Source organism: Pungitius pungitius, chromosome 12 (assembly GCF_949316345.1).
Source record: "Pungitius pungitius chromosome 12, fPunPun2.1, whole genome shotgun sequence".
In the NCBI taxonomy this organism is placed as follows: Eukaryota; Metazoa; Chordata; class Actinopteri; order Perciformes; family Gasterosteidae; genus Pungitius; species Pungitius pungitius.
Window position 1 is genome coordinate 1,528,290 of NC_084911.1, and position 12,679 is coordinate 1,540,968.

Consider the following 12,679-nt stretch of genomic DNA (forward strand, 5'->3'; position numbering starts at 1 on the left):
TCTCAACATTTTGTCGATGTAGCACTTTCAAAAACAATATGTTTTGTTGTAAAATTGCTTGACAAGTAATATACGGCGGTATGATTGACTTTTTAACGTAACGGGCTCTTTTATTTTGGAGAGAGAAACATCCCACACCGCGCTTCCGGTGCTTTCCTGTCCGCTTCGCGTGTCTCGAATGAATCATTCTTCCCAAGATGGCGATACACCTGCTTCTCCCGCGGTGATCCCCGCTGTGAGTCCTCGCGACGCCAGTCAAAACAACACCCCCGCCCCCTCGCCACCCGGCCCGGTCCGGCCCCCAGGACCAGACGGCCCGCGAACCGGAAACCAAGTTAAACGGCCGGACTCTTAACCGTTACTTTAAAAAAAAAATGTCCACGGAGGAGCTGTCGGCGTCGGACAGCGAGGCCGCCTTCGCCGGGGAGCGATGGGCGCCGGTCGGGGCCGTGGCCAGCCCGGAGGACGAGAGCGACCGTGGGAGCCCCCGCCGGCCGAAGCGGAGCGCCTCGTCCCCGGCCACCGACGAGGAGATGGCCGTCCGGCTGGAGAAGCTGGAGGAGGAGCAGCACCTGCTGAACTCCTCTCTCCTGGCGCTCACCTCGCACTTCGCCCAGGTGCAGTTCCGGCTGAAGCAGGTGGTGCACGCGCAGACCGAGGAGAAGGAGCGCATGCTGGCCGAGCTGGAGGAGTTCGCCTTCAGGGGCTGCCCGCATGTGGTGGGCTGCCGGGCTCAGGACGCCGGGCAGCTGGAGAACTCGGTGAGGTCTCCACGGACCGTGACCACCTGTCCCGGGGTTACAGGTCTTCATGTGATGGAGGTGTTTTGTGTCTCGAGTCCGCCACTCTGATCTATAATTCCCCCTTTTTCTGGCCTATTAACTTTAATTCTAATTAGTTGGTGCTTCTCTTAGTGCTTAACTGCATATTTTGGAGTTTAAATGTATTAGTTGGATACAAGATTTAAGATTTGTGGCATTTTAAAACCAGTAATGAATGTTTATTTGTCAGATAAATAATTAAGGGTCAAATCCAGGTCGTGCTGATGCATCAAGGAGAAAAGCACGGACTAATCCGCAGCCGGACCCATCGATGGGACTTCTGTACACACGCGTGTAAATGCACACACATGACGTGCGCACACATGACGTGCGCACACACAGGGTCTCTGTGGGGATGAACTCCGATGCGACCTCCTGATTAAGCTGATTTGAGGCGGGCTGGTTGCGTCGCACTCGAAGGCCTCTCCCTCCACGTCGCCTGCGTTCCCGTTGAACTCGTATCTCTGTTGGAAAACATGCTGCTTTTGTGTTGACTCACCTGCTGCAGCCTCGATGGGGGGGGGGAGGCCTCCAGCAGATTGCTTTTTTAGTTTAATAACGAACGCTGGAGGGCCCGTTGTTTTCCTCCCAGCTTCTTTGCGTTTGCAGTCTTAACTGAAAGTGTCTCTGTGTCATTTCTCCTTTGTCGCATGCCTGACTTGAAGGGAGACCTGGTGAGTATGAGGCCTGTTGGTTTGTGTGTTTTTGTGTAAGTGTCGTGACACAAGTGCAGAAACGCCCCCCCCCGCTGAGTATCTTGACAAACAGAATCAAACGTCTCTTTTAGAAAAGCCACGAAACCGCTTAAATGTTGACACCGCTGGTCCTGTAGGCATCATTGTGCGTCTGCGTGTGCTTCTCCTGTCAGACTGAGAGGGAGAAGCGGGAGCGCCTGGAGGCTCAGAGGGAGAAACAGAAGGATCTCATTTTCCAGCTGAAGACCCAGCTGGATGACCTGGAGCGCTTCGCCTACCAGGAGGGCAGCTACGACTCGCTGCCGCAGTCCGTCGTCATGGAGAGACAGAAGGTGCGCGAGAGACGAGCCTGTGGGGGGGCGTAACTGCGTCCAGGCGACATGCGACTTCCGTCTTTCTGTTTCTACCAAATTGAATTTGAATGCAAACTAGACGTCCACCACTGCGTCCACCACCGCTCCTTAACCTTCGGCCTGCCTTCACAATCGCCAGGTCATCATTGACGAGTTGATCAAAAAGCTGGACGTGAACTTGAACGAGGACATCGGGAACTCGTCGCCCGAGGAGCTGCGGCGGAGGGTGGACGCCGCCATCGCTCAGATCGTGAACCCAGCCAGGGTCAAAGAGCAGCTGGTGGATCAGCTCAAGACGCAGATCAGAGACCTGGAGATGTTCATCAACTTCATCCAGGGTACGCGGGCCAAGCATGTGGATACCGATCCCCCGGGCCGGGTCGTTTTCAATTCAGTTTATGTAATTATTGTGCTTTTCTCTCCCCGAAGATGAGGTGGGGAACCCGCTCTTATCAGACGGTGGACCCAGCCAGCAGCCACGAGCATCCGGGACCAATACCAGAGCTCCAGGAGTGAAGACAAAAGGTCAGTCCACTTTGAGGTGTGACATCTGCCCGACTGATGACCTAGATGTTTGTTTATAAAGGTGTATTTGTCAGCTATTTAGAAAGGTCCGAACCCCTTGTGTTGCTATCCAGTATTTGTTCTGATTGTTCTGGCGGCTCTCTGCAGTGGACCCCGAGCAGGCCCAGAAGATGCGAGAGACGGGCCTGCAGCTCATCCAGAAGGCCCTCGCCGTGCTGCAGATCTTCGCCGCGAGCCAGTTCGGCTGCGCGCCGGGCCACCTCCCTCAGAGCGCGTGGCCCCCGGAGCCCACCCTGCAGGACTACGGGCCCCTGCTGCGGCGCCTGGAGGTGGCCGTGGACAAGGTGCGCGTGCTGGGCTCGCGCAGGCAGCCGTCCCTCGAGCACGTCGTCAACTACACCAGCAACTCGGCGCTGGGGCCGCGCGACGAGCTGACCGCGTCGGTGAGGAAGGAGCTGGCGACGGCCCTGAAGGACCTGCTGTCCCACGGCCTCTTCTCGCCCTCCCAGACCATGAGCCTGGTGCTGGCGCCCATCTCCTGCCTGCTGCCTTACACCCCGGCGCCACAGACCATGCACCCGTGGGAGCTCTTCGTCAAATACTACCACTCCAAGAACGGCAAAGCCTTCGTGGAGACGCCGGCCCGCCAGCTGTCCCAGTCCTTCAGCCTGCCGGTGGCGGGCGGCCCGGTGACCGTCACCCCGAAGCAGTCCCTGCTGTGGGCCGTTCACACGGTGCTGAAGGAGCACGGGCGCTACAAGCGAGGGCCGGACACGGAGTTCAAGGCGCTGGTGTGCATGGCGCTGAACGAGCAGCGGCTGGTGTCCTGGCTCAACCTGCTGTGTAAGTCCGGCACGCTGGTGCACCCGCACTACCAGTCCTGGAGCTACATGGCCCAGACCGGCTTCGAAGGAGCCCTGCGCGTCCTGGGCCGCATCAGCCACCTGAAATTCGACCTGCCGGTGGACCTGGCTGTGCGGCAGCTGAAGAACATTAAGGACGCTTTCTGAGGAGGCGACGCGTCCGGGAGCGCCGACGTCAAGTCGAGTATTTTACACGCTAAGCTACACGACTCTTACCTGTCAATCAGGGCCACAACGTGACTTTGTGCTTCGAGTATGTAACCTTTTTTTTTTTTTTAAAGGTTATTTAAGTAGCAGCCCATCTTAAGTGAAGTGCAAGTATGTGGTGTCGTTAGTCAATGCATGGATGATAATGTCGTGCGAGCTTCAACCATGACATCCACTCTGTTTAAGATGCCAAAACGACCACGCTCCGCGTATTGTGAACCCGCCTTAGGAGGGAGATTTGAGATTTCCTCACGTTTTAGAGAAGCCTTCCTGACCTTTATGACCTGTGCTCGCATCTTCACCCCGTGGACACGGCCGCGTCCCGACCTATGCAGCTAAGAGCGGGAGGACGTGTACAGTATTCAGTACTGTAATGCGGTCGCCACGGAGACGATCCAGGATCCTGCAGAGCATCGTGGCGCGTCGGGGGGACTTGATTGGTTCGGTGATGATTCCTGTGTAGCAGATTGGTGGCTCTCTTGATGCACGTTGTGTTTCAGGTGTTTTGGACCCTGTATGAAGTGCTGCTTTTCTCCTTTTCCAGGTGTAGTTGGGATTAGAATCAAATGGCAGTGACATTGCGTAATAAGAATGATGTAATGGCTTACATCCTGTATGTATTGTAGGATATAAAACATTGTTTCCTGTTTTTCACTTTGTTTTTTTATCTTCCAGAGACTGAAGAGTTGCACGAGTTCTACCCTTTAAATTCTGAATGTTCACACCAGAGATGCTATTAACCTGAGGTTTAGTTTGTGTGTGCGGTATGTAAACTGCTGCGTGCGCATGTATGTGTCAAACCAATGATTGTAGGTGTGCTGACAAAAGATGATCGCTGCGTCTGTGTTTCCTTCGTTAGAAACCCGAGCACTTTGTTACCTGGAAACTCCTTTTTAGAATTTATTTTACGTCACGTAAATGGAAAGTTTCTTTGGTTTTCGGTGTAGTAAATATGCTGCAAATTCATCTTTGTGTTTGCATTTTTTGGTCAGCTGTTGTGATTTCTGTCCGACATGTATTTATTCTTGGCATGTTTTAACTCATATTGGATATATCAGAACACTTTGTCAAACTAGCTTGAAACACACTGGATTATTTAAATTATGCTATTTATGTTTTTATTTAGTGTCTAATCGCAAATAATATATTGTGTTTATTTTCCCCTTTTTCCTTTATCAAGTGCAATGAATACCTACAGCTGTAAAAAAAAAAATAAACTGCTATACTGCTGTGAGTCTTTTTTTTTTTTTTTACAAACTTTTATTTTAACACTTTTCAAGCAAAACAAGAGGGTCCAAACATCCTGAACGAGATAACTATTGTGTTCCTTAAATAAAAAATACCTATTAATTGCTTTCAGTACATGAAAAAAAAATGTAGTACCTTGATAATAAAATGTGCCAATTAATTTTAATGAGTGAAATAGTTCTCATGCCCACTGTTGTCTGTTGTGTCCTCTTTATATTTCTATATATTTATATTATATACTTTATTTATTTGGGTCGTTTACAAATCTTGAATAAGATATAAAAATATATAATTTTGTTGGATACTTAGGATGATATATTGGTATTTATTGAACAATATGCATTAAAAAATATAATCCAATATTACAATATTGCATTCCCCTAGACTGGTCCAGTCTGCATTTGGTACTTGAGGTATGATGATGCTTATATATTTTTACTGTTACTTTTGGTATTTTTCACTGTGCCAGTGTTACTGTTTATTTTATGAGTAGTTATTCCCCTTCTGCTATTAAATGCAATACCAATAATTGAGTCATTTTATCTTTAATTATATCTTCAATCACACGATGTAGAAGTACACATAGTTCATTTTTTTAAATTATAAAATATTAATATCTAGCATCCAAACTGTATTTCTCTATTTTAAATAAATATATTAACAAATGAATAAAACTACGAGCGAAAAACTAAACCCGGAAGTGACGTAGGTTTTTGGTAGTGTCAAAGGTCACAAAATCCTTCTCGGCTTCCTTTCCTGTTAGCGGTGTCCGTAGAACAGCATCAGTGAGTAAATATTCCCTTCCAAAAATCTCCTACCATCGCTCCACATCGGTGCTATTTTACCGTTTTTATCGTCCCACACTCACGACAACAACTGCCTTAGTTAAGACCATTCCGTCATTTTCGTGCATTTGTTACGGACAAAGGGAGAAAATGATCGTTTATTGCATCGCTTCGTCTCCGTAGCGCTCAATCCAACATGGCAGCTTCCAACACAACCGTCTCGTTAGTGAGGCCGATTGTGTGCGATATGACTGCGGAGTGTGTTCCGAAGTTCCACCACAACTTACATTATTTCCAACAGTGTGTGTGTTCGAGGGAAATTTAACTCCTCTCCGCTCTGTAAAATGTTTGCTAGCCGAATGCTAATGCTAGCTTAGCCGGCTAACAGAGGCGGCAGCACCGAGCAGGGAGCGTTCAAACGTGCCCACAAACTTCCGCGGCGTGTTTGGCGATGTTGACACCGCCGGAGTCCCTTGCGAGGCGACTGCTTGTTTGGTGACTAGGAGGTTTGAGAATGTTTTTCATTTTTCCCTCAGAAATGGGCAAGTTCATGAAGCCTGGGAAGGTGGTGATGGTGCTAGCGGGACGCTACGCCGGACGCAAAGCTGTCATCGTCAAGGTAAGACACGTCCCGGCGTGGATGTCTTCAGTGGCTCCGCGAAGCCGCTTTCCTTTGCCACGCAGGCTCTTGACAAACGGGCTGATCCACACTCGTGTTGGTGTGTTGCTTGAATCCACAGCCTCTTGTTGTCTCTCTGTGCAGAACATTGACGATGGCACGGCCGACCGCCCTTACAGCCACGCTCTGGTCGCGGGCATCGACCGCTATCCCCGCAAGCTGATCACGACCATGAGCAAGAAGAAGACCGCCAAGAGGTCCAAGATCAAGGTCTTCGTCAAGGTGTTCAACTACAACCACCTGATGCCCACCAGGTCGGTGTCTTTTGTCTACTCTCACTTCCTGTGGGAGGCCCTCATAGTGTCTCTGGTGCATATTTTGGCAGCTCAGAAATACAAATGGGGAGGTGGGTAGATGAAACTAAACAATCCATGTCAACATAAGAAAGGGATGAGTCTATGCGCAACATGTCTGATGCATTTATTATAAGGCACACATGAAGCAGGGTGATGGTTAAACACAATATTTTATCAATAGAATCACATTCTGATGCATTGTATATTGTGACACAGAATCATGGCCTTATGGTCCAGCCACAAACTTAAGGGTGTAAAGATAATTCAACCACAAATCCCATGGTGCATTTCGTTCAAGACGTTGATTAATTCTGGTCCTTCTGTTTCGTCTGTGGATCACATAAGAGTACACACGTATAACCTGGTCCCCCCTACTTTAATCAAAAGAAAATCCTCTGGTTATAAAGGAGTCGTTTACACTTTCATGAAAGAATTCTTTCAAATTTGTATTTTTTTATTTGCTTTTGTTATGACAAGCTCTTGGTGGGTTTTGTAATTGAGTATTGGATGTAGCGTATTGCATTTTTTTTTGTGAATCTTAATTCATCCAGCTGAGCATGACAGTCAATGATGCTTAAAAACTGCTATCATTGTTTTGAACTGAAGTGTCAATATAAGCTGTGACTCCACACGTTGGATGTGGACTGAAACTGGTTCAGTTTTAACAAGAACCAGTGAGAATCCACTCTGTGATGAAGTAACACTCGTCTTTGAAGTTTCCTCCTGCTGCTCTGTTGTGTATTTGAGCAAATGCAAAAAGATTCTTTCTGCTTCGGATGTGTGGAGGGTTTAATGACGTCTTCCTGTGTTCAGATACTCTGTTGATATTCCTCTGGACAAAACTGTCGTCAACAAGGACGTCTTCAGGGATCCTGCCCTCAAGCGCAAAGCCAGGCTGGAGACCAAGATCAAGTTTGAGGAGAGGTGAGTCCTGGTTTTAACTTGAGAGTGTAATGTGTTGGTTCTGGTTCAATAACCCAGACTGGGCAAACCGATGATTGAATAGTTTGAGATGTTTGTTAGCGGAGTCCTTCACATCAGCTTGTCTCGTATCGACGTTCCTCCGCTCAGTTCTGTGATTATCGGCTCAAATGTTCTAAACTCGTTCTGTTCTGGTTTTTTTCAGGTACAAGACGGGCAAAAACAAGTGGTTCTTCCAGAAGCTCAGATTCTAACTTCACCGCTTTCACAAATAAATGTTTAAAAAAGGATGTTTGTCAACGTTTTATTTCTTTTTCTAAAAGTATTCTTACGGCTCTGACAATTCTTCAGTCTGGAGGATTATTGATCAGGCTCATGTGTTGCTTTTTAAAAGGATGTCAAAGTATAACACACAACCTGAAATAGTTCAGTTGGCTTTATAAACTGACCCAAAAGTCAATCTGCTGTGATCAATATTATGTGATTTTTAACTTTGTCTTAAAGAATGAATGGATATCAGTACTTCACTGTACTTGTTTATTTTTGAGGGTCTTGCGTTAACTCCACCTTTATGTGAACTTATTGGATTTATACTGGTTGAATTTTTATGATCGTGTGGAAATTACTTGTACTTGATCAGTTTAAGGTAATCCATTATGTAAAGTCAACTCTTGCAAGCAGTATTTCCATAAGTACTTTTTTCTTCGGATACTTGAAGTACATTTGTCCTTTGTAGTTTTACTGAAAGATGAAAGTACTTCTAAGGCGTTTTTTTTTTTTGTGGCATTAAATTAAACCGAAAATTTTGAGCTACAAATATTTCATGTTAACACTTTAATTCACACAATTGATAAGAAATAACAATCAACTCAATAAACGCAGTATTGACTCATAATGAAACTATCCATATGAAGGTGTTGAAATGAGCTTTTAGCGTGAACACATTAATGTACATTTTATAAAGTAGAGTTTGCACAATATTTAGTTTAAAGTAAATTGTGATACTTTTGACTTGTAACAGTACACTTTGACACACATGACTGCTCCTCCTTTTATTTCAAACAGTTCTTAGACCACTGGCTTTGAATTAAATTTATTACAACTGCAAGATATTTGTATTAAAATCGTATTACTGCAGAGTCTAATTATGCGCACTAGTTAACGTTGCGGAGTGATAATGCGCGACGGTCTGAGCATGCGCAGCATCAGCGGCAGAATAAGGTCCATAAGAATGATCACAATAAAGCTGAAAACATAACTAAGAAGCAATTATTAAAATCCACTCTGTCCTCACGTGTTTTTTTTTAACATGACTTTTCCAACAGCCTCTGAACGCAGCACCGCGAGACTGCAGCGCCTCTTGGTGGCGGAACGAGACGCGTTCAGGGCCGCTGAGGAAAAGAAACCGAAACAAGACTTCACAGCACAGACGAACCGGAGGTAGGTTTATTAATGAAGAGCTACACGACAAAACCGAGATTAATCCAACATATGAATTCAAAGATGACAGCAACTCAGTCAGAAGTTTCGTGGTCGTGACGTATTTAAAATTACTGTCGGGTTTTAGGAGACTGTTGAAAAGGCGTGACACGGTTTGTTAACCCGAAAGTAAGGCCCGTGGCGGGTTTATATTCATGTTTATCGTCTTAAAGCCTTTGTTACTTATTGACCAACATGTTAAGTACTTTTAATACAAATACTTTGATTGACAGCGGGCAATAACTGATATGTTTTGATTTATTCCAGATTACTTTTACCATGTTCAACGACGAGGTGAGACGTCAGTGTTCTTCCTTGTTGTTAAAGTTGTATTCGTAATCTTCCTTTTCTCTACTTTCTCTTTTATAGTTCGGTTAAAACGTTGCAATCAGAAGTGGAAGAAGTTCATTCACTCAGAAACCATACGAGCATTAAAAGTACCACGGCAGAATATTACCATCAAAATATACTTCAAAGTTAAAGTACTTATTGAGCGAAATCGCCCAATTATAAAACAATATGTATTGCTGGATTATTATTACAATTATTTTAGACCAGGTATCAAAAACCCATTTGAGCGCAGTACTTCCACCACTGAATATTACCTGTCCTCCTAAAAAGCTTCTCTGAATCACACCCTCTGTGTTGTGATCATTAACTCGTGTTTTAGATATTTGCTTTTTCTACTCTTTATTAAATGGTGTGTTCTCGTGTTTCAGGACTTCTCTTTGGTGATCGATGAAAGAAAGCCCTCCAAAGACAGCTTGGAGGAAATCAAGGCCTCCATCGACCGCTACAAGGTGCACTGGTTTTAATATAAAGCACGTTATACTAACATAGTTGTACTTAAATATGAAACAGATTGTTTAAATGTATAATTTATGGGCCTCGGTAAAACGCTGCTCCTGTGTCCGCAGCGAAGACACGAGCAGCTGATCCAGGATCAGCAGGAGCTCGCCGCCATCACAGAGCAGCAGATGAGGACGACCCAGGAGTTCAGGTGGCGCTGCGACATGCTGACCCGGGATCTGGAGAAGGACCAGTGCTCCTACGAAGAGCAGATTGAGAACAAAAAGGTACGATTCCCTGAAGGATGCTGGAGGAAACCCACAAACAGGCACAGGAAGCTGCAGGAAGTGTCGCTTTAAGTCGTCTCGGATCGGTTCAGGTTGTGTAACTGTGCGATTTGACACGTTGAACCAACGCATCACGGAGTGTTTTTCCATCAGCTGGTAAAAGTATTCATTCGTAAAGAGTCGTCCCATCAGCATCACTTTGATGAACCCACTTGAGAAGATCCTCATTTCATTTGTGGGATTTAAAGTTAAACACATTTCTATTAAATAGCAGCTGGTGTAAAAGTTAATTTGAGTCGCTGCGGCTTCGTGGTCCTGCAGGCCCAAGCCGCCCTGATGCAGCAGGAGGAGACGGAGATGCTGAAGGAGATCCAGCGGGTGGAGGAAGCCCTGAAGGAGGAAGAGGCCCAAAACCAGCACCTGCAGCAGCAGGTCGAGGTACGTCCGCCTCCATTTGACGCGCCCCCACACGCCGTCGTCGTCGCCGCGCGCTTCACCTGCACCTGTTGGGATTCCAGGTGTTCACCGCCGTGCCGCAGAGGCCGGTGGACTTCGTGGGCACGAAGGGGAGCGACGCGTTTCAGATGAGGTCGCGCGTGGTTTACCCGATGGAGGGCGGCACGGCTCTCGTCACTTTCGAGGACGAAGCGGGTGAGTTCCTCGCCGAGCTGATCGCCCACAATTCACAGCGGCGTTGAATGTGTTTTGGCTGTTTAGATTTTACTCAGAAACAACAAGGAGTAAAGATGGAACATTAAAATGTATTTAAATACAGCTGTATTCATCATTTCATTTAGTCCTTTCTGATCAGGTCCCTTCTGTCCTCAGTGGCCGGTAGGATCCTGGACATGAAGGAGCAGCGGGTGGCGCTGGGCTCAGAGTGCAGCATCGCTGTGGAGGCCCGACGGGTTCAGCTGGTGCTGCCCCAGCTGGTGGAGGTAGGTGGAGATACACCTCCAGCTGCCGTCCTCTTGGGGTGGGGGGGGTATTCACACCCTCACACCTCCGTCTGTCCCGCAGATCGACTCCGAGGTGAGCCCCCGGCACGTGTTGGTCTCCAACCTGCCCAAGATGGAGACTGAGAAGCTGCTGAACAAGCTGGAGATCCACTTCTCCAAGAGGCGGCACGGAGGCGGAGAGGTGGAGAAGTGCGAACTGCTGCCCGACTCCGACGACGTGGTCATCACCTTCTTGGAGAGCGACGGTGAGCATTGAATGCACCACTAGCGGAATGTGCACCCCTAGCAAGATGTGCACCAGCAGCAGGAGGTGCACTACTAGCAGGATGTGCACCACTAGCAGGATGTGCACCCCTTGCAGGAGGTGCACCCCTAGCAGGAGGTGCACCCCTAGCAAGATGTGCACCCCTAGCAGGAGGTGCACCACTAGCAGGATGTGCACCACTAGCAGGATGTGCACCCCTTGCAGGAGGTGCACCCCTAGCAGGAGGTGCACCCCTAGCAAGATGTGCACCCCTAGCAGGAGGTGCACCACTAGCAGGATGTGCACCACTAGCAGGAGGTGCACCACTAGGAGGATGTGCACCACTAGCAGGAGGTGCACCCCTAGCAAGATGTGTACCACTAGCAAGATGTGCACCACTAGCAGGAGGTGCACCACTAGCAGGATGTGCACCACTAGCAGGATGTGCACCACTAGCAGGAGGTGCACCACTAGGAGGATGTGCACCACTAGCAGGAGGTGCACCCCTAGCAAGATGTGTACCACTAGCAAGATGTGCACCACTAGCAGGAGGTGCACCACTAGCAGGATGTGCACCACTAGCAGGGTGTGCACCACTAGCAAGATGTGCACCACTAGCAGGAGGTGCACCCCTAGCAAGATGTGCACCACTAGCAGGGTGTGCACCACTAGCAGGGTGTGCACCACTAGCAGGAGGTGCACCCCTAGCAAGATGTGCACCACTAGCAGGAGGTGCACCACTAGCAGGATGTGCACCTGAAGGTGAGCCGTGCTTGAGGAGCTCTTTCTGCCATCAGTCGCCAGAGGTCTGACGGACACAGAGCACCACCAGGTGGAGCTTCAGGGGGGGAAGCAAAGCGTCCGGGTGACTCCCTTCCTCGACGGAACCATCACAAGCCTGAAGGTGAGCGCCGGTCCTGTCGCCGTCCCTCCCTCGTCTCCATGCTGCGGTTGTCATTCTGTAACACCCCCCCCCCCCCCTCTCAGACCAGGGTGGCGGTTTGTCGGCGCACGGTGCTGCTGACGGGGATCCCCGACGTGATGAAGCCGGACGGCTTGCTGGACCTGCTGGAGATCCACTTCCAGAGGAGCACCAACGGCGGAGGAGAGATCGAAGCCTTCCTGTACAACCCGCTGGGGGGGCGCACCTCGGCCCTGTTCGAGGGCGTCTCCGCCGACTGAGGGGGGGGGGTCACCATCATCATCATCATCATCTCTGGTTTGGGGCGAGATCACTACTTTTGCTCTTATACTCAACTTTGTGACGGGATTTTGTATATTTTAACACTTTGTACTAAACTGCCGGTGATGTGAAAGTAGTAAAACTCTTACATGGCAAATCCATTGTGATCATAATTATGCAAAAATGAATCATTAATTCAAGTGGTTTTACTACATTAAAATGTACATAGTGAACTGTATCAAAGTATTGCTTTATTCTTTTGGGCTGAGTGCAATTAAACTAAGAACGAAACTACTTTTTTCTTCAGATTGGTATAAAAATGTTAATATCTAATAATAATAGGAA

The 12,679-nt window shown here is 48.0% G+C and overlaps 3 protein-coding genes across 5 annotated transcripts; all 3 read left to right on the plus strand.

The window, feature by feature from the left end:
* The first annotated feature begins 137 nt into the window (after positions 1–137).
* Positions 138–5,256, plus strand: rundc1 (RUN domain containing 1). The gene is made up of 5 exons (XM_037476346.2): positions 138–761; positions 1,690–1,848; positions 2,009–2,207; positions 2,299–2,394; positions 2,542–5,256. Exons 1-5 carry the CDS (start codon positions 375–377, stop codon positions 3,402–3,404), a joined length of 1,704 nt encoding a protein of 567 aa, XP_037332243.2. The 5' UTR covers positions 138–374; the 3' UTR covers positions 3,405–5,256.
* Positions 5,257–5,412: 156 nt separating this feature from the next.
* rpl27 (ribosomal protein L27) lies at positions 5,413–7,683 on the plus strand. The gene is made up of 5 exons (XM_037476359.2): positions 5,413–5,497; positions 6,034–6,116; positions 6,261–6,430; positions 7,286–7,396; positions 7,599–7,683. The coding sequence occupies exons 2-5, from the start codon at positions 6,036–6,038 to the stop codon at positions 7,645–7,647; spliced, it is 411 nt and encodes a 136-aa protein (XP_037332256.1). The 5' UTR covers positions 5,413–5,497; positions 6,034–6,035; the 3' UTR covers positions 7,648–7,683.
* A 4-nt stretch (positions 7,684–7,687) lies between these two features.
* ifi35 (interferon-induced protein 35) lies at positions 7,688–12,352 on the plus strand. Of its 3 annotated transcripts, XM_037476354.2 has the most exons (11): positions 7,688–8,833; positions 8,961–9,001; positions 9,140–9,166; positions 9,592–9,672; positions 9,790–9,948; positions 10,270–10,386; positions 10,467–10,599; positions 10,777–10,886; positions 10,969–11,152; positions 11,949–12,055; positions 12,139–12,352. In XM_037476354.2, exons 3-11 carry the CDS (start codon positions 9,152–9,154, stop codon positions 12,331–12,333), a joined length of 1,101 nt encoding a protein of 366 aa, XP_037332251.2. In that variant the 5' UTR covers positions 7,688–8,833; positions 8,961–9,001; positions 9,140–9,151; the 3' UTR covers positions 12,334–12,352. The 3 variants fall into 3 exon arrangements, with proteins under 3 accessions (XP_037332251.2, XP_037332250.2, XP_037332249.2); XM_037476353.2 differs by having other exon boundaries at positions 7,688–9,001; XM_037476352.2 differs by lacking the exon at positions 8,961–9,001.
* Positions 12,353–12,679: the final 327 nt, after the last annotated feature.

Coding starts and splice junctions, on each gene's coding strand:
- rundc1 (XM_037476346.2), top strand. CDS start 375: ATGTCCACGGAGGAGCTGTCGGCGTCGGACAGCGAGGCCGCCTTCGCC. Junction 1,849..2,008: donor TCGTCATGGAGAGACAGAAG/GTGCGCGAGAGA, acceptor CACAATCGCCAG/GTCATCATTGACGAGTTGAT. Junction 2,395..2,541: donor TCCAGGAGTGAAGACAAAAG/GTCAGTCCACTT, acceptor GGCTCTCTGCAG/TGGACCCCGAGCAGGCCCAG.
- rpl27 (XM_037476359.2), top strand. CDS start 6,036: ATGGGCAAGTTCATGAAGCCTGGGAAGGTGGTGATGGTGCTAGCGGGA. Junction 6,117..6,260: donor GCAAAGCTGTCATCGTCAAG/GTAAGACACGTC, acceptor CTCTCTGTGCAG/AACATTGACGATGGCACGGC. Junction 7,397..7,598: donor AAGATCAAGTTTGAGGAGAG/GTGAGTCCTGGT, acceptor GGTTTTTTTCAG/GTACAAGACGGGCAAAAACA.
- ifi35 (XM_037476353.2), top strand. Junction 9,673..9,789: donor CCTCCATCGACCGCTACAAG/GTGCACTGGTTT, acceptor CTGTGTCCGCAG/CGAAGACACGAGCAGCTGAT. Junction 10,600..10,776: donor CACTTTCGAGGACGAAGCGG/GTGAGTTCCTCG, acceptor TTCTGTCCTCAG/TGGCCGGTAGGATCCTGGAC.